The sequence below is a fragment of the Panthera onca genome, chromosome D2 (assembly GCF_046562875.1).
Source record: "Panthera onca isolate mPanOnc1 chromosome D2, mPanOnc1 haplotype 2, whole genome shotgun sequence".
In the NCBI taxonomy this organism is placed as follows: Eukaryota; Metazoa; Chordata; class Mammalia; order Carnivora; family Felidae; genus Panthera; species Panthera onca.
In genome coordinates, this window is record NC_138349.1 from 81,067,670 (window position 1) to 81,093,761 (window position 26,092).

At 42.7% G+C, this 26,092-nt stretch overlaps 1 protein-coding gene across 12 annotated transcripts in view; it reads left to right on the forward strand.

The window, feature by feature from the left end:
• The window catches only part of RNLS (renalase, FAD dependent amine oxidase), a 346,559-nt gene that overhangs the window by 229,557 nt on the left and 90,910 nt on the right, over nucleotides 1–26,092 (forward strand). For 9 of the 12 annotated variants that reach the window (XM_078434142.2, XM_078434140.2, XM_078434141.2 and 6 more), the window contains one exon: nucleotides 3,716–3,891. The exons of 1 other annotated variant lie outside the window; for it this stretch is intronic. In XM_078434142.2, the coding sequence (XP_078290268.1) occupies nucleotides 3,716–3,891 (176 nt within the window). Of the gene's footprint in view, nucleotides 1–3,715; nucleotides 3,892–4,962; nucleotides 5,151–21,271; nucleotides 22,159–26,092 lie in introns of those variants that run through there. 2 more of the 12 variants (XM_060642975.3, XM_060642978.3) reach the window with 2 other exon arrangements.

The following is a 26,092-nucleotide window of genomic DNA, read 5'->3' on the forward strand; positions in this document are numbered from 1 at the left end:
GAAGTCAAAAGAGGGAAGCAAAAAAGAAAGTCCCACCTCAAGATAACCAAGTAAAACTACAGAACCCCAAAGGCAAAGAGAAAACAATAGAAACATCCAGATATGAAAGAAAAGTCACCTGCAAATGACCTGCCGTTGAATGAAGAGCTGACTTCTTCACAGCATCAATAAAAGCTAACCTATATGAACAATATCTTTCAAGTGCTGAGAGAAGATGTTTTCAATCTGTTGTCACATGCCAATCTTTCGCAAATGAGCATCACATAAAGACACTTTTAGAGCAGCAAAAGCCTTCAACAGAACCTCATTGAGGAACTTCAACTTGAGATACAACATGGGAAAAGGAAAATGACCCTGGAGACAAGATGTGAGATCCAGAAGGAAGCTGTGGACGGATAAATATAAACAAACATTGACTGTACTAAAACAAAACTAAATGTATATATATACACACATATATATATATATATATATATATAATCAGAATTAAAGTACTCGAGGGTTCTTATATGATTCTGGAGAAACTTTGACTTTAATATGGATGCTTAAGTCTGTGGATAATCCCCAAGTAACCAGGTTGTTCTCTCATTGCCATGCGAGAACTGTTTCGTCTTGGGTCTTAAATTTCCTTCTTTATTGTTCTTCTTGGACTGGATGGCTAAATGGGAGGAGTCTGGCAAAACACCATCGCTGCCCCTGGTAGTTTGACGAGCCCCCCTAGAACACATAGCTGGGTGGGAGCACCCTCCAGCTTCTCAGCACCTGGCTAGCCTTCACTGTCCGTGGAAGCGTGCCATCGATGAGTGAGCTCAGAACCCCAGCTCTTGTGCATCAGAATGTGCACCCAGAAGTTTTCTCTGTCTGCGGGAAGATTTGGTACCTTATGGAAGAGGGGTGGTATTGACACCCCCTTGTCGAACAAGCCTTTCTGAATCTATTACCTAGTAACGTAAATAACATTCCCTGAGGCAATAATGGGTAACAGGATTTTTTTTTAAGTTTTATTTTTAAGTAATCTCTACCACCTGGGTGTGGCTCAGTTGGTGGAGCCCCTGACTTCAGCTCAGGTCATGATCTCCTGGTTTGAGGGTTCAAGCCCCTCATCAGGCTCTGTGCTGACAGCTCAGAGCCTGGAACTTGCTTCACATTCTGTGTCTCCCTCTCTCTCTCTGCCCCTCCCCCTCTTTTGCTCATTCTTTCTGTCTCTCTCCCTTCCCTCTCTCTCTCTCAAAAATAAATACACTTTTTTTAAAAATTAAAAAAAAAGGGGGGCGCCTGGGTGGCTCAGTCGGTTAAACGTCCGACTTCGGCTCAGGTCACGATCTCGCGGTCCATGAGTTAGAGCCCTGCGTCAGGCTCTGTGCTGACTGCTCAGAGCCTGGAGCCTGTTTCAGATTCTGTGTCTCCCTCTCTCTCTGCCCCTCCCCCGTTCATGCTCTGTCTCTCTCTGTCTCAAAAATAAATAAACGTTAAAAAAAATTAAAAAATTAAAAAAAACAGTCACAAGCTCTACCGACTGACCCAGCCCGGAGCCCCATGGGTGACAGGCATTGAGGCTTTGCAATCCTTGGTCCTCCCCTCTGTGAGGTATCTGCAGAATGTACCCTGGCTGGTTAAACATTGAATGTTCAGAGATGGTCCCTGTGCTTCCTCTTTCAAGCTGTTGCAGCTATGGTGAGGTGAAAACAGTGGACAGTCTCCTTGCCCCTGTATTTGCTGCACAGATTCTGACACCAGCTGCCCCGCCTCACGCATATAAAAAAATTTAGGTGCACTCGCTTCCCTTTCAAATGCATATTTTGGGACTCCCTTCCCTTGTGTTTTGCTGTAAAATTCATACTCCAGTATGCTCCGAGCAGCGGAAGAAGTGAAGTACTTAAAAATGCACACCCACCATTTGGGCAACACCAGAGAACTTTTTCTTTTGTACGTGTCTGGTTTATTGCTTCTCGTCTCATACCTCACATCTATGAAGCGCCTACTCTGGGCCAGAAATCGTGGCGAGCACTTCACGTGCGTTACGTTCCATAGTCCCCACCGCAGACCTGTGTGATAGGTACTAACATTCTGATTTTACAGCAAACAAAACAAAAACCTTGGAAGGTAAAGAGAGTAAGTGGCCATATAGCAAGCAAGTGGCCTATGTTGTTCAACGGGTTGTTTTTTTTCTTTTTAACGTGTAAAACTGTACAAGCCAACCTCCAATAGATCATCGCCGTGGCCTTTAGAATCCTAAATTAGAATTTTCAGAATCGGGCTTGCCAACCCCTACAGTACCTTATACACATTAATATTTTGTGTCGGCAAGGGGTGGGGGGAAGAACCAAATATCTTATTGTTGTTTTCATGCATTTCAGATCTCTTACTATTTTCCTCCCACCCAACTTTCTCTTCTGTGTGATTTAAACAAATAATAACAACAAGCGAACTCTTAACGTTCCTGCCAAGACTGTACTTTTTAATGCCTTGGTCACTCTGCCGTCAGCTTAAAACTTCACTTGATTTTCTATATTCTAGGAAAGAGTGAAAGGTACAAAGTGGATGTACATTATTTGAAATTTTGAAAATATAGCAAAAAAAAAAAAAATTGACGGCAACCAAAATTGGGAAGTATCTGCATGTCATGAATGAGGGAGCTTTTTCTCTTAATGCTATGAGGTCAAGCCCATTTTTAGAGAGAAGCTTGATTTTTTTATGTGGAAAAGATATTTTACTTTATTTTATTTTTTAAATGTGTATTTATTTTTGAGACAGCGAGAGACAGAGCACGAGCCAGGGAGGGGCAGAGAGAGAGGGAGACAGAGAATCCAAAACAGTCTCCAGGCTCCGAGCTGTCAGCACAGAGCCCGACTCAGGGCTTGAACCCACGAACCGTGAGATCATGACCTGAGCCGAAGTCAGATGCTCAACCCACTGAGCCACCCAGGCATCCCTAAGATATTTTATTCTAATATAATTTCAACAAAATATTTTGCAATCCATTTAACATAAAATGAATACATATTTACTGCACATCTACTTTGTTCTCAGAATTTAAGGAGAATATAAGCTATACGTAATAAGAAACAGCTTCTGCCTAGAGAACATATAATTTAGTGGATAATTTATACTGATAAATTTGATTATACTCAAGGCAGAACTTATTAGGTGTTCTTCTTCTCCTTCCTCCCAGTTCTTTAGCAAGACCTAAAATTTGTTCTTTAAAATACGTTGGGGTGCCTGGGGGTTCAGCAGCTAAGCGTCCAACTCTTGATTTCAGCTCAGATCGTGATCTCGTGGTTTGTGAGATCAAGCCCCGTGTCAGGCTCTGTGTGGACAGTGCAGAGCCTGATTGGGATTCTCTCTCACCCTTTCTCTCTGCTCTTCCCCCCAAGTTGTGCGTGCACACACACACACACACACACACACACACACTCTGTCTCTCTCTCTCTCTCTCAAAAGTAAATACACTTAAAATAAAATAAGATGAAATGAAATGAAATGAAATGACATGACATGACATGACATGAAATAACATCGTAACTCTGTTCTCTTCGGAGAAGCTTGACTTTGAATTTCAGAGGTAGCCCAGTTTTGTGGTCAGAGATTAGACTCTGTTTTTCTTCTGTTGTATTATCTGATTACAACGATTTACTCTTAAACCCGGTTTGAAACGCTGACAGATGCTTCTGTGTTACCCGCCTTACGGTGCGTCTTTGTGTCCCTCTCATACCAGAGTCATCAGAAGTGGGACCTTCCCTGGTGGTTCACACCACTGTCCCATTTGCAGTCACATACTTGGAGCACAGCACTGAGGATGTGCAGGAGCTAATCTACCAGCAGCTGGAAAGCATTTTGCCAGGACTGCCTCAACCAGTTGTCACCAAATGCCAGAAATGGAGATATTCCCAGGTAATCAGAGAATCCAGGGGTATGGGCACAGTTTTCTTAATCAAACCGACAGGGTCAGCAGAACTGATGATTTTTTTTTCTCATCTTTGCCACTCTGTAGTAAAAGAAATGGACGATCTGATCTCTGGGGCAAATATTTGTTTGCCTCGTACATGGCTGTGAACTTCTACGGGTCTTTTTAGCCTGTTATTTCCCAACAAGCGATGCACGCAATTTCCCCTGGGCTTATGTTCAAAGACTAGCATCTCAAGACTTATACACCCTGAAAATATGGGGTTTCCTATTCAAGCAAGGCAGGTTGTATATCAAAATGCAGCTGTTTCTCTGGGGTTTTTCTAAATCAGTACTGTGGTTATATAGAAACCACTTGAACCTCCCCAATTTTTTGCAATATGTTAGATTAACCTTGTTAGTGTATTTCGCTACCACAATTTTCATTTTTGTTAAGTTCCCACTTTGGTTTTGACTGCCGCAAGCAGGGTTCTTTGGGGGACAAAGGTGAATACCTGTAGAATTCAGCTACTCAAGCTGTTTTTCAGGGTTTGATCAACCTGCTGATCACTCTACTGGCTCAGACTTCAAGCTCTTTAAGTAAATGTTGACTTTTGCAACAACCTCTGCATATTCCAACAGAAGTCTGTGAATATTTGTAGAAAAAAATCTTTTGATCTGTAAACTCAGTTGTAAAGCCATTGGGGATAGTGGAGTGAAGGTCAGAGGGAGGAAAGGAGCGGTGACGTGTCTTCCCCAAGATTTCTGAGCCTGTTGATTAACCAATTTATCCGCACTATTGGTTACCCAAAAGCAGTATTGTGAGAAATTGCAGCAGATTTTGTATATTTTAAAGGGCTATCCAAAATCAGAGGAAATGGTAAATTACTTCCTAAAATATGACAGCATGTCTGTGTGTTTACCCGTGTCATCTGAAGTTCAATTATACAGTGAACCTTTGGGGAAAATATTTACTTAAATAGATCATGGTCACTTTAGAAGACTTTCCTCTTTCCTTCTAAAAAGCATTGAAAGATCCCAATAGCTAATGTCTTTAAGTGATACTTAATTCCATTTTAGGTTGACTTGAAAAAGAAGACAGGGAAATCATCTTGTCGGTATAATTTGAAGCTAAATACATTACACAGTCATTTGGCAATTTATAAATATTCCTTTAAAAGAAACAATAGTTTGTGAGTTTCTTCTTGTGATTTCTGCAAAATAATAAACTTAAAAGATGGGCTCAAACCACCTTATGTCTTCAAATTTAATGCGTTAATAGAAATAGATTTGTCCTAACCACAAAATGACCTATTCAAAGTTGTGCAATATCACAAAATTTAATAAAAAAATATCTGAACACAAAGTACATCCAAGCCGTAGCAATGATTTTTATTACAATTTGGATGTTCTCTCTTGAAATTGTCCCAGTGCGTTTACAGCTCAGTGTCATGAAATCTACATTGGCTGCAGAGTCTAAAAGGGAGTGAGCTGTTTCATTTAAACTTAGAAGCTTGCATTTTCTACTCTTCTCCTTTCTACCCTTCTCCTAGTAGCCTGAGGGTACAAAGCATAACATTGTCATTTGTGGCAGAAATCTTGCCCATATTGTGAAATAGACGATAGGTAGATAAGTAGGTAGGTAAGTAGATGGATGGATAGATAGATAGATAGATAGATAGATAATCTCCCATACCACCTTAGAAAAAGGAATAGGAATGACAGGTCCAGAGATATAATAGGATTTAACTAGTTTTCAGTTATTGTTCCCAAGGGAACATTTCTCCAGTGCTATGCAAAGGTCCGTCATAACCTTTGAAACCTGACATCAATGTAAGCACCTGTTATTTCCTCACTGTCCCGGAACACCTGAGCTACCTTCAACAAGTTCATGGATGTATGTGCATGACTATGGTCTACCATGTGCATAAATGGAAGGGGAGGATTGTGTAGGGGCAGGGACAAAAAAGAAACAGGAACAACCAACTTGTTTGGAAGTTCCCTTCATTTCTGAGCAGCAGTGTAGTCGCCATAATGGGGAGATCCCACCCCTATTTTCTTCCAGCCTGGATCCCACCCTATGTTTCTTTTCTTCCTCTTCCTCTCCTGTTCCACCCCAAACATCTCCTATCCTTCACACTCTAGCCTCTTCCTTTTCTACCCCCTTTCTGCCAAATGATAAAGCTCCTCAAACCCTCATTTTACAAAACCCTAGAGAGACCACAGGATGGGTGTCCCCTACACCAGGCAGCAGTGAGTGGTGTGGATTCCCCATCTTAGACCCCTCGGGATTGGCTCTTTATCTCCATTCATTTTATCTTTTCCCTTTCTTCTCTTCCTTTGCGTCCCTGCGCTGCATCCTGATACCCAGTGGCTGTGAAGGGGAGGGGAGAAGAGGGAAAGAGAGAGCAATGATGAGTACCCAGTGTGACAGCCCAGGAGCTGGGCCACTGCGATATGTGATCCCATTTAGTATCGGAAGTAGTCTGATGAGGTGGCTAGTTTTAGCCCACTATAGCAATGAGAAAACCATGAAATGACCTCCCTGAGGTCCCATGACTAGTCATGACAAAGGTAGTCTTCCCAGCCTCTCCGTCCTTCCCTGCTCTTCACGGACCTTCTGTACCATACGGCTGTGGCCACAAGCCTCCACAAGCTTAGTAGCTGGAAACGACATAAATTTATTACCTTAAGTTCGGGAGGTCAGAAGTTCAAGACCAGTTTTGAAGTGTGGGCAGGCTGTTTTTCTCTCTGTGGTCTCTAGGAGAGGATCCATTTTCTTGCCTGTTACAGTTTTTACAAGTTGCCCACATTCCTTGGCTCGGAGCCCTTCCCGCACCTTCAGAGCCAGCAGCAGCCGGTCAAGTCCTTGTTGTGCGTCACTGTGGCCCTCGCTTTTGCCCCTACTCTTCCTTTGATGACCTTGTGATTACTTTGGGCTCTCCTAGATAATCCAGGAAAATCTCCCCATCCGGGGTCCAAGTGATTACCAACGTTTATTCCAGCTGCAACCTTAATGCTCCCTCAGCATTCACAGATGCTGGGGATTAGGATGCGGCCATCTTTGGTAGGGGCAGCATGATTTCTGTCTACCACACCCTCTTTCCCCCAGACTTCCCTCGGTAGGTTCCTTTAGGAGGCAGTACCTCCTAACCTCATCAAACCTCTGGGGAGAGCATCACCCTTTAGGGCTCAAGCCACTCCCAGGAAGTGGCTGCTCTCCCATGCCCAGGGCTGCCTCTAATGTGACTTGCCCACAGTGGCAGGGGGCAGTGAAAGATGTCTGCTCATTATTCATTTGGCTACTCATTTACTCAATAAGCACTTAACAAATGCCCTCAGCGTGCCTGGGACTCTGCTCATAGAACCCTGCAGACGAGGATTTGCTGATGGCCTTCTCCTAAGACACGAAGTTGAATTTTTGGTCTTGAGTAAGAAAACGGTGCATTCTTGTGGGCGCTGCTCTGCCGGGAGAAAAGAGGCGGATGAAGGAGGAAGGCGTGTGTGAAAGACTTGGGAGCCACTCGGTGCCTCCCATGTGGGTTTGAATAACACGCTTGAATAGGTGGTTTGAACAAACTTAGCGAAGCAATGGCAGGTTTTCCTGGTTCTTAGTCTTCCCGTTGGTGCTCTTTGCCGTCCATAATTGAACTGTTTATCCAGTTAGTATAACTTGATGTCTAAGCTGGGATGCATTGTGTTAAGATTTCTGTAACTGGTGTGATACATTAGCCCTTTCAGGAGGAGAGTAATAACTAAAAATGGCTTCCGGCATACCTGGATGGGACGTGGTAATCAGTTTGAGGGCCCCGAAACTCACTCCTATTTGCTGTGCTTTCCCTTGTTCTGGGGCTCATCATGAAGCCTTTCTCAAACTATAGGAAATGTCTGATTTGCTTGTGAGTAACTCTGCTTTCCCCCACATTCTTTAGTCCCCCAAAATACCAGTGGCCCTTTCCCCCACTTTATTTAGCACACCCATGGATTCTGTTCTTCAAAAAAAACAAAGCAAAGCAAAACAAAACAAAACACTGAATGCGTTTTCAAATACCAAGGAAATCAATCAGGAGAGGAATTTAAGGGGAGGGGAAAGAGAAGAGGGAGGTGGTGAATGAATGAGTACATCGGTATCTTTGACAAAATACACGGATGTGCACGAGCCTCTTAGGCTTTTGCGGCACGATTAGTAGTAAGGTATCTTCTGTAGTTACGTTTCTTTACGTGGCCCTTTGCCCTGAGATTATGCCTTCTCTCTCCCCAGTGGCAGTCCATTCATATTTTTTTAGAAGAAGCATGAGTTCTTTAAGAACCTGATAAAAGCTATGAGCATGGCGGTTCCCATCATTTCAAAATATACACGTACACATGACCCCAAAAATTGCATACAATTATGAGGATTTATAAGCAACCAAGGTCCTCCCTCGAGTCCAGCATTAAGAGCACCTGCTATAAATGTTATACTAGTATGACCTGCATAAATCAAGAGCCCCTCATGGCCCGGTCTTGTGTTGCGCTCAAAGAAACACCATTCCACAACCAAAAGAAATTTAAAATACGGGCATACCTTGTTTTATGGGACTTGACTTTAGCGTGTCACAGATACTGTGTTATTTACAAATTTAAGATTTCTGGCAATGCTGGGTCAAGCAAATTTATCAGCACTGGTTGTTTGTTTGTTTGTTTCCCAATGAAATTTCCTCACTTCGCGTCTCTGTGTCACATTTTGGTAATTCTCACAATATCTTCAACTTTTTCATTATTATGATATTTATTGTGGTGATCTGTGCTCAGTGGTTAGGACTCACTGAAAGCTCAGATGACGGTTAACATTTTGTACCAATAAAATGTGTTTAAATTAAGGTATGTACATTTTTAAAGACATGATGCTATTGCATAATTAACTGACTACAGTATGGTATAAACGTAACTTTCATACGCGTGGAAAACCAAAAAATGTCATTTGACTTGCTTTATTGTGATACTCGTTTTATTGCGGCTTTATTTTTAGAGCCTGTGGCCTTAGCCACCACACAGCACAGCCCATCTAAAAACAGATATAGGGGCACCTGGGTGGCTCAGTCAGTTGAGCATCCAACTCTTGGTCTTGGCTCAGGTCATGATCTCACGGTTCAGGAGATCAAGCCCCATGTGGGGCTGTCAGCGCAGAGCCTGCTTGTGATTCACTCTCTCCCTCTCTGCCCCTCCCCCACTTGCACTTGTTCTCTCTCTCAAAATAAATAAATAAACATTAAAAAAATAGCAACAGGGCGCCCGGGTGGTTCAGTCGGTTAGGTGTCCGACTTCGGCTCAGGTCACGATTCAGCGGTTCATGAGTTCGAGCCCCGCATCGGGCTCTGTGCTGATAGCTCAGAGCCTGGAGCCTGCTTCGGATTCTGTGTCTCCCTCCCCTGCTCATTCTCTCTTTCTGTCTCTCTCTGTCTCTCTCTGTCTCTCTCTCTTTCTGTCTCTCTCTCTCTCTCTCTGTCTCTGTCTGTCTCTCTCTCTTTCTCAAAAATAAGTAAACATCAAACAAAAACCTTTTCTTAATAAAATAGATGGTCAATTTTGACACTTTTCTTTAATGTTTTTATTCTATGTATGTAACTCAAGAAATATAGACACTTACATTTGTCTGTTTTAATGTGGCTGGTAAGCTGATTCTAAAAACATTTTAGAAAAAGCTGGTACACCTCAAAGACATTGGCTAGTGCACTGTCACAGATTTGAACATACAGCCTTCTAGGATAGGTACTTTGAAAAAGAAATAATCATTGTACAGTAATCAAGTACATCCCATGTGTTGCTTTGTAGTTTATTTCCACGATGGAATCATGCTCTATCGCTCATCCTGTCCCTGGTCCTGTGATTTTTCCCCCATATCTGTGCTTTATAATTTCTGGATTTTTAATGAGGCGGTTATGATCTTGGACCTTGGAGTCAGACAGATTTAGGTTCAAAGCTGGGTGCCTGGTGTGCTCTGAATGGGCTAGACTTGATGCTCGGAGCCCCAGGGCCTGTGTGTGAATGGTGACATCTGAACCTACCCCACAGCGGTTGTCGTTGGGACGAGAGGAGACAACACAGTAGAAAACGTTTACTGCAGATGCCAGGACAAAGCAAGTTCTGAGCAGGTTTTACTACACAGGGATGGCAAGAGGAAGAAGGGAAGGAGTGGGGTCATTTCTTACTAGCTTAGCTCGTGCGTCCCTTGTTTTTGTTCCTTAACTCCCTCTCTTCGTGGCCACATGCTGTCCTCCTTTTTCACTTCTCTTACTGTCTTTTCTGTTTCTCTCTTTTCTGCACTCTCCACTTCAGTTACGCAAATAGCTGTGGACAGGCGTGTTTCTGAAGGAGTGAGTCAATGCCAGGGGCTGTGACAGTCACACCATAAGGACTGTTGAATGACATCAGAGCAAGGTGAGACCAAAGAGGTAGATGTCTATGGATGCAAGGAACTCTTTGTCAATTAGTTCTTTGGTTTTTTTTTTAAGTTTATGGATTTTTCAGCTTCTTGCCATTTGTTCCCAGACAAACTTGCACATTTTTTAGAGTTTGGTCGTTTAGCACACTTATGCCATGAGTCAACATTTCCTGGAGTGAAATTACGGCCACAAGAGCACTCTTGCCGAGGTGCCATAAGTTTACGGTAACATACGGAGAGCCCAAACAGGCCCTCCGGGATCAGTGGACTATGGCATGACCCAATCCGTCAACAGCTAGTCATGTAACAGGTGTCAGTCGTAAGCATTCCATTGAGTAATCTCCCACCTCTTTGTCACTGGCCCCTAACTAATGAGTTGCTTCAGTTTATTATGAGGTAGCTGCATATAGGTGAGATCATTGGCTGAGAAATTCTGGTCATTGAATTAGGGATGTACAGTCACAGTTTAATTGAAGTTTATATGAGCCGAGATTTCCCCTCTTCACAAAATTCCATATTCTGTGAGCTATTAAATGTTTTAACACATGCATTTAATTAAATCATTTTTTTCTTAAGTACTCATGAGACTAATCCTGCCTGTATTCGGTGTGACGCTTTTTCAGAAGAACTAATTATTTTGAGCAGCATTGCTTTATAGAAAGCTTTTTAAAGCAGTCTGTGTCATTTCTCCTGGACAAATGCTGTATATATTCGTCTGCAGTCAGTATTACTACTTAAAACTTAATGGCGGATGCTATTTATGGGTGTGGATACCCTGAGAGAAATAAACCCTATTCCAGCACATTTCCATAAAGGGTAAGTCTCCTTGGTCTTTAGGATAGACATCAGTATTATGCTATACAAACAGCAAACAAAAGTTTTGCTGACATACGCTATTTATATCCACATTAGAAACTAATGATGTACATTTGCATGTACATTGGATGTACACCCCAAATGTACATTGCACACTGAGCCTGGGTGGCTCAGTTGGTTAGGCATCTGACTTCAGCTCAGGTCGTGATCTCAAGTCCGTGAGTTCAGGCCCCGCACTGGGCTCTGTGCTGACAGCTCAGAGCCTGGAGCCTGCTTCGGATTCTGTGTCTCCCTCTCTCTCTGCCCCACCCCTGCTCATGCTCTGTCTCTCTCTGTCTCAAAAATAAATAAAAACATTAAAAAAATTTTTTTAGGGGCGCCTGGGTGGCTCAGTCGGTTGAGCGTCCGACTTCAGCTCAGGTCACAATCTCGTGGTTCACGAGTTCGAGCCCCGCGTCGGGCTCTGGGCTGACGGCTCAGAGCCTGGAGCCCGCTTCGGATTCTGTGTCTCCCTCTCTCTCTGCCCCTCCCCGCTCATGCTCTGTCTCTCTCTCCCTCTCTGTCAAAAATAAATAAAACATTAAAAAAATTTAAAAAAAATTTTTTTTAAGAAATTAATGATGTACATTCATGTTTCCATTTCACACACATATATTGAGCTCCTACTCTAAATTAGACATCATACAGCTTTCTGAAGACTCAAAGACAGCTCCCTTCCTTCAAGGAGCTTCCTATATAATCAGGAAAACTGACCAAGAAGCAGATAACCATGATATAGCACAATTTGCTGAAAGAAAGGTGTGTATAATATTCTCTTGAACGCAGAGCGGTTTGAGGTGAGAGTGGTAATTCGTAGTTTCCTAAGAGAAGATGTGTCTTGAGCTGACTCCTACAAAATGAAGTCAAACAGGCAAAGGGAATGACGTTAGCATGATATTCTAGCAAGACATGCACTTTCCCAGAGGCAGGAGAGTGAAAGGTGCACTCTTTGTGTGTACCTTGGTCTTTGCCATCATCTTTTATAGCATTTTTAGAAACATGACAGTGCACATCATCATTTTATTACACTATGTGTGGTGTGTGTGTATTCATTATATATTCTATATATATTCGTTCTCTCTGTGTGTGTCTCAAAAAAGTCGTTTATTCATCCCCTACCCCACTCTGTGTAGCTCATCGCGCTTTGCATTTAACTCGCTCAGTCTCCATCCACCCTGTGGAGGGTCTGCTTCTCCATTGCACAGACGACGTGGGGAAATAGAGGCTCAGTCCCTCGTGTGAGGCTCTTCCCCTGGGAAGTGGCCAAACTGGGGTTCAAACACAGGCATTCAGACACCTCACTTGACTGCCAGTAATTGCTTGAGCTCTGGCTTTCCCCCAATTATGACACATTCTTCTGTCATCGTTCTTTCGCTGCTGTCAGCTACAGATAATAGTTAACATTTTTGCTCTGGTTTTAGAAAACACTTTTATATTTCTTTTCATTTGATCCTCATGACAATTCTGACAGATCAGGAAGTAAATATTACTCTCTTTGCTTTAAATGAAGAAACTGAGGCTCGTGGTGCATGAAGAAACTGAGGCTCGTGGTGCCTAACGTGATGCCACTAAGAAGTCGAAAAATAGAAACTGGAACATCTCATTTTAGATTCAAAAACCCATGACTCGCACTGTGTACAGAAACGAACTAAACATGGATCATAGACCATAAAACCTTAAACTATAAAACTTCTAGATGAAAACATAGGAGGAAATCTTTATGATCTTGGTTTTGGCAAGCATTTCCTCAATGAGACACGAAAAGCAGAAACCATAAAATAATAAATTGATAAATTGGGCTTGATGAAAATTTAAAACAATGTCTTTGAAAGACACTGTTAAGAAAATGAAGTGACAAGACACAGACTTGGAGAAAAACATACATGTGATAAAAGACTAGTATCCAGAATATATGAAGAACTGTCACAAGGCAGTAATAAGAAAACAAATGACCCAGTTATTTAAAAATGGACAAAAGATTTGAAAGAGCACTTCACTAAAGAAGAGATAGAAATATAGCCATGGACATGTAAGAGTTCTACAATGAAAACTATAAAACATTGCTGAAAGAAATTAAAGACTTAAATACAGGAAAATACACTGTGTGTTCATAGATTGGGAGACTTACTTATTTTTTTAAGTAAACTCTGTGTCCCTCGTGGGGCTCAAACTCATGATCTCAAGATCAAGGGTCGCACGCTCTATCAATTGAGCCAGCCAGGTGCCCCAGGAGACTTAATATTTTTAAGATGGCAATATTACCCAAAGTGATCTACAGATTTATTGTAATTGCTATCAAACTCCCACTGGCTTTTTCAGAAATACCCCAAAATTTGTATGGAGTTGCAAGTGACCCCAAATAGCCAAAACAATCTCAAAAAAAGAAAGCTAGAAGACTCATACCTTCTGATTCCCAAACTTACTACGAAGCTACCCTAATCCAAACAATGTGGTAATGGCATAAGAATAGACATATAGATTAATGGGATGGAACCACGACTCTGGAAATAAATGCACACCTATGATCAACTGATTTCTGATAAGTTTCCAAAAACATTCAATGGAAAACAACAGTCTACACTGTGGTGGGACAACTGTATATCCACATACAAAAGAATGAAGCTGGACCCTGAACTCACACCGCACGCAAAAATTCACCCAAGTGGATTAAAAACCTAACTGTACAAGCTAAAATCATAAAAACCTTAGAAGAAAACGTAAGGGTAAATATTCACCCTTGGCAATGGTTTCTTAGACATAACATCAAAAGCATAAGCAAGAGAAAAAGTAAATAACATGGACACAACTTGTGTCACATCAAAATGTCACAACTTGTGTGCATCCAAGAATTATCAAGAAAGTAAAAAGATAACCCATAGAATGGGAGAAAATATTTGTGAATCACTTATATGATAAGGGTCTACAATCCAGAATACATAAAGAACTCTTATAAAAACTCAACTGCAAACCATCAAGCAATCAATTTTAAAATGGGTCAAGGGCTTGAGTAGACATTTCTCCAAAGAAGAGATACAAATGGTCAGCCAGCCCGTGAAAAGATGCCCAATATCCTTAGTCATTAGGGAAATGCACATTAAAACTGTAATGAGATACCATTCACACCCACTAGGATGACTGTAATTTGAAAAAAAGGAAAGAAAAAGGAAAAGAACAAATGCTGGTAAGGATGTGGATAAACTGGAATGCTCCTGCCTTCCTGGCTAGAGTATAAAATGGTTTGGACACTAGAACACAGTTTGGCAGTCCCTCAATAAATTGTACGTAGAATTGCAATATGACCAAACTATTTTCCTCCCGTATACACAAAAGAATTGAAAACGTGTGTTCAAACAAAACCATATACACAAACACTTATAGCACTATTCACCATAACTAAAGATGGAGACAGCACGGATATCCGTCACGGACATGAATGAATAAACAAAATATGCCATGTCCATAAGATGGACTATTATTCAGCCATGAAAAGCAATGAATATACCTCAATTAAAACATCACTTGTTAGGTGGGAAATATGTCTTCAACATATTTCTAAGAAGAAGACCTATGGGAAATTATACAGAAATGTACATATTAAACATTTGAAGGACAAAAAAAGGCAATGAGACACTGATAGATGCTACAACGTGGATGAATGTTGAAACCATCATGCTAAGTGAAAGAAACCAGCAGACACAAAGGCTACATCTTGAATGATTCCATTTATATGAAATGTCTCAAACAGGCAAACCCATAGAGACAGAAAGCAGATAAGTGTTTGGCAGTGGCTATTACGGATAGCTACAAAAAAGAAGAGATTGGATAGCAAGTAAGCACACAAAAAAATGCTGAACATCATCAGTCATCAGGGAAATGTAAATTAAAACCCCCATGAGATGCCATGGAACACCTAGTAGAGTGGCTCAAATCAGAAACTCTGAAGGTACCGAGCACCGGCAAGGATGTCAATGGAATCCTCACGTGTCACTGCGGGAATGTGGAATGGCCCCACCCCCTTTGGAAAAGAGTTTCACAGTTTCCTACAAAGTTAAATATACACTTACCATCTGACCCAAGGACCCCACCCTTCAGGATTTATCCAAGAGAAATGAAGGCATGCATCCACATAAAAACTTATTCGCAAATGCTCATAGCACCTTTATTAATAATTGCCAAAAAAACCAAAAAACCCCGGAAATAACCCAAGTATTAACCACCTGGTAAATAGGCAAAAGGTTGCACATCCGTAAATGAAAAAATACTCAGTAATAAAATGAAGCAAGCTACTACTATCTACAATAGCATGAGTGAATCTCAGAAGCATTATCTTAGCAAAAGAAGCCATGCTCAAAGGCTGTCTATTGTATCATTCTACCTGTATGGCTTCCTGGAATAAGCAAAATCGGAGGGACAGAAAACTGATCAATGGTTGCCAGGGGCTATGATTGGGAGAAGGGAATGAACTACAAAGGGGCACAAGGGAAATGTGGGGGGCGGGGGGGCGAGGGGGTGGGTGACAGAAATGTTCTTTATATTATATTTGTGGTAGTTAACACGACTGTGTATACTGTTGAAATTTATAGAACAGTGAGCATAAAAAGGGCGAATTTCACTGCATATAAATCACACCCAATTAAGCTGGTTTTTAAAACCCCTTGTTTTTTTATCCTCCATTATTTTCTCTCTGAGGAGCACAAGTGTTGATCCTTTTAATTTCACAGTATTAACAGTAGAAAGGAGGTTGTTTCTGCATCCAAAGATCAAAATGGCGGCAATCTTTTGGCCAAAATTCTCGCAGCGCAAACAAAAAGCTGTTGGGTCCGTTCAGCACGAGTGAGGATCAGAAGGAAATAATGGCCATTCTTCTGGGTCCTCAGGAAGAGGACGGGAAATGGAGTGGGAGAAGGGACAAGGATTGAACTGGTGGGGAATTGAACAGCTGTTAAATGGGGGAGAAGTAGTGATTAGGCTCACTTGAGTAGGAAGGATGATTTTAGATTTATGTCCAGACGCACAAATCGAAAGCATGTTTGGCCCTCTGCATCCTAGGATCCCGAGCAATCGGATCCTTTGAGACACTGTGGTGCAACATTTATATTTAGGCAAAAACAAAAGGATCCCGATCTGGTAGATCACCTCATGGCTGGGAAGTGGTGTCGGTGCCCTCAGCCCCCTCCGCAGGCTCGGTAACTGCTAGGAACACGACACATGTTTGAAGAGTTAATGCATGCATATACGAAAACTTGCTGAAGGGCAGGACAATTTTCTATTAAATTAAAAACTCTAAAGGGGACTGTAATGCGACTGTTGTTTCGTCTGTTATTACTGCAACAGCACTAGAGAAAACAGTATCTCATTCTTTATTGTGTACTTGTGGACAACTCCTCATCGAAACAGACCGCTCCGGTGATTCCTGGACTTTGAAAGGTAGAATAGATCTAAACAGATTTAATGTGGACTTCAGGAATTGAATATACAATTTCAGCAAAGTGCGTCCTTCGCAGCTGAAGCCCCCACTAAAGCTGCCGCGTGGATCATATAATTGATTTGTGGCACTTTCTGCCTGCATCTACCCCATGGTTTATTAAAATAGAATAGACAAATACCAATAAAGTGAAAAGCTCCACTGAGAATTGGCCAAACCACATCACTTTCTTCCCATATAGGGTATTCCAACCAATAGTCATTTTACAGCGGCTCTCTGTAGTACCAGATACGCAGCCCCGCAGCCAGGAGCCCACAACACAGGCAAACTTTCCCCTAAAGCACGACAAAGAAACGGGCTTATGAAATCACCATTAAATATAATAGAACACCAGAGAGACGAATAGAACCAGAGCAAGATGAGATAATGAACATAACACGTAAGAACCAATTAGAAACGTACCATCTCTGCGGGAAAGCACCCGTGTGTTGATAAAGCTCTTTACGAATTATTAAGTACTGTAACTAAGATAATATAGGACTGAGAGCCTCAAAAATCAGTGGCCAAAAGGAGTGCAATCTTTTTTAAGGAAATATATCTAAAAATAGACGAAGCGGGATAATCGGCACTCCAATTTATCATGATTATCCCAGTTCTCAGTATCACTTATCTTCAATAATATGCAACGTATGGTTAAGAAATAACCCATATCATCACTTTTCTTAATAATACAGCAAATATATTCCATATGTGTATGATTTCTGGCTGCGCCACAAAAATCTGAGCACAGAGAGTTGACTGTTCTATGAGAGAATTTTTTTTTAATATAGACATAGATTGGCTAGGTCACCCAGAAAAATTGGTTTCTTTTCTCCCTGACACCTATAGCTTTCTAGAATGTATTCACTGTGTCCCAAAGAAAATTACATAAAGGATTATTTAGTAACTATGTCTGCACGGGCTCACTGCAGCTTTGACATTAAACTGGAAATATCATGGACCGTGTCACTAGGGTCTCCATTTTTAAAAATAAAGGCAGGGGTACCTGGGTGGCTCAGCTGGTTAAGGGTCCAACTCTTTGGCTCAGGTTGTGGGATCGAGCCCCGCGTTGGGCTCCTCGCTGATGTGGATCCTGCTTAAGATTCTCTGTCACCCTCTTCCCTCTCGCCTGCTCATGCTCTCTCTCTCTCTCTCTCTCTCTCTCTCTCTGTCAAAATAAATAAACATTAAAAAAAGTAAAGACAAACATCTGTAGATCCTATCACACACATATGCATATTCATACGTACACGCTCATCTAGTGATATCTTACACACTTCCCAGGTTGTCGTTAACAGTAAGTAGCATTTTATAAGGTGAAGCCGAATTGTCTGGGTGGGAAACCATCTTCATTCGCTCTTTGAAGTTCAGGCTGATTCAGACGTTCTTGGTGACTTTGCCTGGTACCTACAAAAGGTGAGCCAGACAGAGGCGGAGAATTCCGCTTTCGGGCCATCAGAACAAGGAGTCTGGGGCCCGAAGGGCTGTCTCCTGGACAGTTCAAGTGCTAAAGAACTAAATGACAACTGGCAGGTGTTAAGTGTTATAGAAGAGAAGGAAGTAAATAACATGATAACTCAGAAGGTAAAGGAAGATTTAGAGACTGAAAAACCAAAGGAAATTATTTTCATAGAGAGAGAGAAAAAAAGTTCCTCCATGTTTAAAGACCTTTTGAATTCTGAGACTTTAAAACCTTCGTAAGTTCTAATTAGTTTTTTTGTTGGCCCACATGCACACGTCCTTTGAGCAAACATTTATTCAACAGCAGCCACGTACAGCGGAGTCAGAGATGCTGGGAATACGAAAATGAATAAAACAACCTTGGTAGCTCGCGATTTCTGAGGACACACAAGGCTTTTCAGTAACAAATATCTCTTACCAAACTGCATTTTAGTGAGTTAAGTGTAGAGGAATCAGCAACGTTTTACTGTATTTCCATTAGTCCCCAAAGGGACTTTTATAAAATAAAAGCATAGAAACATTACATTTTTAATTTAGCCAATGGAACACATTTTTTTTACTCAAGAAAAAACCAATGCTCAGGGGTTGATAATATTTTTCACAACTGACCCAACAATGAGGTCTCATCCTGCTCTGAGGCCCTGGGCTGGATCCTCATTTATAAATATGTAAACAGACGTTTCCACTAACATCAGCACAGTCCCTGGGCTCTCTTCATTTGTTTACATTTCTCCCTGTTTTTTGTAAACAGGCATATGATAGATGCTTAAAATCAGTGCCTTGAGAATATGGTAGGAATGGGGAGATGTATACATAGAATCAACACAAACAACATTTTCTCTCTAGGGTCATAGAGTGTGAAGGCAGACATTTATTCTACGTTTGATTAAGTCTTTCCCCATCCCTATTTTTCTCTGCAGCCCTGTGTTTACTACCCGAGTGTTCAGCCACAGGTGAACAGAGGAAGAACGTGTTACCCTAGATTCTAGTTCTGTTTAGATTAATATTTGGCTGCAGGAGGGGCTTCACAAGTTTCTGGGAAATGAGTCGTACACGAGATTTTATTCCATTTTTTAAAAACTGCTCGTCCACTCACCAAGTCCAAACCAAAGGTTATGCAGTGTTACCTGAGATTCCTGGTGGTTTTCCAAAGCCTCCCCTCTGCCCTTCCCCCTCGCGCACCCCGGCTTTATGGAAAACAGTCCAAGCGTTTTTATTTCATGGACCGGTAAAATCCCTCTAAATGTCTTGGGAACCAGTATAATATTGCTCTCTTTGCGTTCTGCCCTTAAGAATTTGAGAAGCACAAACACAGCCTCCAGAATTTAATGGAAGGGATAACCAAAAGAAAAAAAAAAAAATAGTAAAGATGTAACCTCATACCCGATTTATAAATAGAATACATTCGGCTCCATGAAAAAGCTCATAATTCTCCTTATTTTTTTCTCTTCTTGCCATAGATTGACTTTTGGGAACCACTGCCTTTGAGCTCTGCATCGGGGCTATAAAAGAATAAGTTAACCAAATATTCCATTTCTGCTGTTTATGTACCATGGCATGGGTTCAGGTTTATGCTGGCGGCCGAGGAGAGGAAGTGAGGAAATGCATGAATCAGCCCCACTGCATCTCAGCCTTCCTTGCTGTTCTTATTGCCAGTGTGGTCAGTACCCCCCACACAAAATGGTCTGGGGAAATGCCCGCAAAAGGAGATGTTCGCTCAGAGTTTGCCCCAACCGAGTTAGTGTGCATCCAGGAGACAATCAGGTTTCCCTGGACTCCGGGGACAATGGGAGGAAAGAGACGCCCTCAGACATTGAAATGGATAGAAATCAATTTAAATATTCAGTGTGGCTATCGAAAGTGCAAGTGATGCCTCAGACATCTCCATTTGTCCAGACTCGGGCATCCCACGTCCAATTAACGTGACCCTCCGGAACGTAATGTAACACAAGAGAGTCATAAAATTGCTCAGTCTTTTGTAGCACCTGAGGTTTGTTTTTTTTTTTAATGTGAATTATTTCAAATGCAATTGAGAAATAGGAAATTAGGGTCACAGGGGGATCGTATTGGTGTCGTACGTGTTTATGTTTTCAAGTGACCGGGGTAAGTTTTCTCACAAGCAGAGACGAAGCTTTGGCAAATAGGAAAATCTAAGAAAAAAAAAACTTGAAAAATCTCCGGAGGTGCCTTTCTTTAGGGCAAACGGTGGTTGTCACAGTGGCCTTAACAACTGTTGGGGTTCCTGCCACGGTCAACTCTCTGGGGAAATTGTTAAGTGCTAATGAAGAATTCACAAAGATGTCTCCCCTTTAGTGAGATGACGCCTTGATGAAGGCTCCCTCCTCGATATTTTAAATTTAGATCAAAATGGTCTCTTTTCGGAGCAACTGTCCCCCGGGACCCACATCTTGGAGGAGGAAGCAGAGTTCAGGCTGCAAAGGTATCACCAGACGCAGAGGCTAGGAGAACACTCCTTGTGCTAGTCACTTTACTAGGATGGGTATTGTTTTTGTGAGTGCTTGGGTCAGGGTTCTAGCAGTTTGGAAGATCTGTTCCAACTCTGCTTTTCCCACAAGCCCTGATACTTGTGATGCACAGATTTGCAGCATGCAGCTGTAGCCAAAATGCGTGCCTTGTATTTTCACCCGGCAGTCAAAGCCCCGGTGTGACCCGTGGAGGGATGACGGTGTGGAGGGAGGTTAAGAACCAAGGGCTGTAGGGGCGCCTGGGTGGCTCAGTCGGTTGAGCGTCCGACTTCAGCTCAGGTCACGATCTCACGGTCCGTGAGTTCGAGCCCCGCGTCTGGCTCTGGGCTGATGGCTCAGAGCCTGGAGCCTGCTTCCGATTCTGTGTCTCCCTCTCTCTCTGCCCCTCCCCCGTTCATGCTCTGTCTCTCTCTGTCTCAAAAATAAATAAACGTTAAAAAAAATTAAAAAAAAAAAAAAAAAAAAAGAACCAAGGGCTGTAGATGATGATTAGAAGATTATTAGAAAAAATTAGAATTGGGCCCCTGGCATCGTCCAGAGGAAATAGCTCCTGATGTGCTCCTAATTCTTGGCGTTGAAACATGTCTGGTTTAGACAAAGGCGACGCATCAGACTATCCTGGCTTAACGAGAAAAGAGAAAACAAAAAAAAAACAACAGCGAAGAATATTTAATTCACTTATTTCTAATTCCGTGTTTGCAGTCTTCTAACCCAGGATGGGTTTACAGGATTCCCCCTCCAGTGCCAACTCCGACAGACTGGTCGTGGCTGCCTGAAGCAATGAGGTGGGAAGGATGCTGTGGCCACTTCTGGGCTCAGTGGGAGGGAACGCCACAATCAATTAGTGATGGCTGCCAGAAGTTGGCTCGCGGGGTCACGCCGATCATCTAGGACACGGTTGAGGAGATTTGCCCGCCCGGTCCTGGAATCGGTACATTTCCCTGTGTGAAGGACCAAGTCGATTCTCTGCTCACCGGTCTGTCTCTGTCAGTTTCACTTGAGCCCGCGCCTTTTCTTGGGGTTTGGCATTGCTCTAAACCAGCAACGCTGAAGACCCCAGTGTCTGGACCCCGAGACGCCGTTACCAGGAAAGGCCCTGCTTAAAGAATCCTGTTTTTCATTAGCGTTAGACTTGCCATGCATTTACTCACATTAAGTACTCACCAAACCTCTCCCCTTCCCCCATTTTGTATTTGCCATTATTTCACCCATTGTGAGATGCCACCAAGTCGGTATGCATCAGGACACATCAGGAGGTTGTTTTCACACGAACTTGGCGATTTCGGGTGGTGTAACGTGGGACCTCCTTCCACAGCAGCCCCTTGATATTTTAACGAGCAGGTTATCTGAGGGCCATTTGAGAAAAGCATACGAGTCGTGGTGGCTCTCACCCTCGGAAGACCTCTCCTTCCCACCGAAGAGAAAGTGCATGGTTCAGAACTTGCGAGACAGGTATCAGTGGCTCCCAGAAAATTCGAGCATGGGGGCCCCTGGGTGGCTCAGTCGGTTAAGCGTCCGACTTCAGCTCAGGTCATGATCTCGCGGTCCGTGAGTTCGAGCCCCGCATCGGGCTCTGTGCTGACAGCTCGGAGCCTGGAGCCTGTTTCAGATGCTGTGTCTCCCTCTCTCTCTGACCCTCCCCCATTCATGCTCTGTCTCTCTCTGTCTCAAAAATAAATAAACGTTAAAAAAAATAATAACAAATTAAAAAAATAAATAAAACACTTTACTTAAAAAAAAAAAAAGAAAATGCGAGCATGAACAATTCGGTGGTTCACCCATGTAAGAAATGTCACGTCACCCGTCACCCACGCTCTAGGAGGCGCAGGGGACGGACGATGTGGGGAAGACCGTGGATGTGGACAACTCTGAGTTAAAGAGCAGAGAGGTCACACTCTATATGTGAAGACGTTTTTGGAAAGGCCGAGCCTGTGTTCCCCTCTTCTTTCCTTTCTATCTCGGCATAAGATCTACTTGTAGATAAGTCTAAAAGAGCCTTTCTAGTAAGCGTAAAGCTTGGTGCCATGTCGCCGCCATTTTCCGTCTCACTGGTACATAAAATATTGGTGCCTCATCCAATCGAACGTGCCTTAGATTCAATGAAAGGCGGTATAATTTGCATTCGTGACAAGTGAGGAAATGCAGTGTTAAGAGCCTGATTGTTTAAACGTTGTCCTCATTTTCTTATCAGGTTGGTTGCACACCTAAGATTAGACTCTGTGAGACCTCAGTTCTTGCCCAGCTCTGTATGGATATCACTTAGTGCCGTATTTCAGAAAGGTGGGTTTTAAGCAACCGAATCTTGGGCTGGACAGTCCACTAGAATGAATCAACTTAAAATATAGCCATGCTCTCGGCCAAACAGCAAGATCGTTCTGTTTGGATAGACGTCTGACAGCCCGAGGACAGTCTTTTGCTGTCAGCTTAGGTGTGGAAGGAAGAATGTGCATAGTCATGTATGTACTGGAATTTTTTTTTTTTTTTTTTTTTTTTTTGCTAATTATCACCTTTGCTTTGTTGCTAATCGCCATTTTGAATTTTTCTTTATGTTTATTTATTTTGGGGAAACAGAGAGAGAGAGACAGAGCGTGAGCAGGGGAGTGGCAAAGAGAAAGGGAGACACAGAACCCAAAGCAGGCTCCAGGCTCTGAGCTGCCAGCATAGAGCCCAACACGGGGCTCGAACCCGGGAACCATGAAATCATGACCTGAGCCGAAGTCAGATGCTTAACCAACTGACCCCCCACATGCCCCGGTAATCGCCATTTTGAAGTCGCTGTTAGCCTTCTTGTCTGTGCCTCTCTTTTCATCTTTAATGAGAACACTTTTTGTGTATATCATTATAGCTAATAAGCACGGTACGAAGAAACAGGTTAAACTGTATAAAAATGGACAACATTTAGCATTCCTGACCTACAGAATCAGCAGCTTTGTGTGATTCCACTTAATACATGACGCACAAGATGTTCACATAAAGCAGCTCACAGCCCGAGACGCGAGGAGAGGACAGCCCTTCATTCATCATTATTGAGAACATTCTAAATACAGTATCTCTTCCATTTGAGCTGCTCCCAGCCCTGTGGGAGCCTCTGAATAACACTTTTTGTGTAGATGGTTCCCTGCGAAGACCTTCATTTGATCAACTGTGTGTACAATATTGTCTTTTTTTAAAACTCAATAAACATTTATTGCACACTTAATAGGGGCTAGGCACCGTTCCCAGACTTGGATACAAGGATTAGTGCATCCCAAGCCCTGCTCTTAGAAGCACACAATCTAGAAGAGAGACAGACCGGACGTAATTACAGTGCAAACTAACAAGTAACATCATAGATAAAAACAACACCCTGAAAAGATACTTAGCCTGCCTCTCAGGGCACGAAGACCTCAGAGCAGGCGACATTTGTGTTAGTTCTTGAGGGATGAGCAATTTTCTTGGCAGGGAAGAAAGGAACTGCAACGTCACTGTGTGGGATGGCTCGTTCAAAGTCACAGAAACATGACAAGGAAGGGCGTTTCTGCAGAAGGTCAGGGCGAATGTAGACAGGACACATGGCGAAGGTGAAAGGCAGGACAAGAGAGGAGGCTTGAATGGAGGGAAGACGTGGTCATGGAAGGACTTCCACGGGGAGCCAACGAGTTTCCGTTTTGTGCCGCAGGTGGAGAGAGGCGTAAAACACATTCGCAGGGGCTAAGATAGCTTAGAAATAAAACTCCTTTTTCTGCTTTGAATTTATATGTCTGGTCCAGTCATCACCGAAGCATATAGAAGCATTGCGTTAGCGACCCAGAGCGTCAGCTGATACAGCAGGACTTTTTTTCTGACCGTCCCTGACCCTCCAGACACAACCTAGATTTCCAAGGGGGCAGTTCAGCCCTGCCACCCGTCCGAAACATAGCCATTGAGCTGTGGTTCCTCACTGTGGCTGGAAGCGCAGTGACAGCCTGTGGCTTTGGCCACCGCGTGCCCCTCCAGCGAGGGGCCATCTACATCACTCAGGGGAAAGAACTTGCGAGCACACGCTTCGTGTTTTCGTACTTTCCTCGTTGGGTGATTGCAAAATGGACGATCGCACCTCAACGCGGGGAGACTGATTTCCTCCAAACTGCAGACCGGCTCATGGGTGGCCGGGTCTTCCAGCCGCGTGACCTGCCATCTGGCATTTGCCACTCAAAATGCCGCTCATCAAATAGAATTCCATTATACATAGACACACACACGTATGTATACGTGAATACATATGAAGGGGTTATCCCATTTATGTGAATTTTCTAGGTGCATTAAGCTAAGAAGCTGTCAAGTTTTTTGTTTTGTTTTAAAAATTATACATACATACGTGCATGCATTACTTGGTGTTATACACGTGTGCATATGTACACACGTATATGGATGAGTTGTCCCATTTATGTGAGTTTTCCAGATGCGTAAAACTGTCAGTGACTATCACGCATTTGTGTTTGTTTCATTTAAATCGCGTCTTCGTGGAAATGTTTCTGAAAGTGTTAAAAAGATGAGTTCCAGAGTCTGCTTGCTCTATCCGAGTCTCTTTTTCCTCACCTCCTAGCTCTCTGTCCTGGGGCAGGTGACAATCTTCCCGAGCCTCAATGTTCTCCTCTATAAAATGAGAATAGTCGTAACCACCCTGCAGGGTTGCTGTGTTCATGAAATGGGTGCACACGTAAAGCACTTGGCCTGCGGTGAACATTCGAGAAATGCTCACAAGTGATATCTTATGCATATTAGGACTGGTTCTTGGATACTGGGACATCATCATGAGCATTAGTGAATGCAGGAAAACATAGCAGGCACCCTCAGGGCCTATTAAGAGTCAAAAAATTCTTTGCCCCTCTACTCAATGGCACCAGACTGCCAAGCTTCTTCCCAGCCTCATCTGGTTTTTGAGTGTTCCTATAGCCTCCCTTGCTTTCAAACTATTTGTTACCACATTCTGAAGTCATTAATATATATAAGAACCTAAAGGTTCTTCCCTTAGTATTTGTTCTTCCCTTAGTATTTCACCGACAAATCAAATAATCCAACCTGTTTAAATTCTGTCTAAAGTAAGAGTTTAAAGGTTCTGGTTGAACGCCCAGGTCTGTTCTTCAGTGTCTGTCCTCTGTGCTGTCTCTTTGAGCCTCTCAAAGATCGTTTCAGCTGATTTCAAGATTCTCAGCTATGGAGAGACAAACAATGCATGATCTCACTTATATACGGAATCTAAAATAGTCAAACCCATAGAAACAGAGAGCAGAGCAGTGAATGCTAGCAGCCGTGGGAGAGAAAATGGGATGCTGGTCCAAGGTACGAAGTTTCAGTTACACAGAGCAAGTCCATTCAGGGGAGCTAACATAGAGCAACACAACTGTAGTTAACAAGGCTGTATAGTATACTTGAAATTCACCAAGAGGATACATCATAAAGTGATTCACCAAAAGGAAGGCGGGGGGGGGGGGGGGGGAGGAAGAAGGAAGAGAGGAAGAGAGGAAAGAAAAGAAAAGAAAAGAAAGAAAGAAAGAGAGGGAG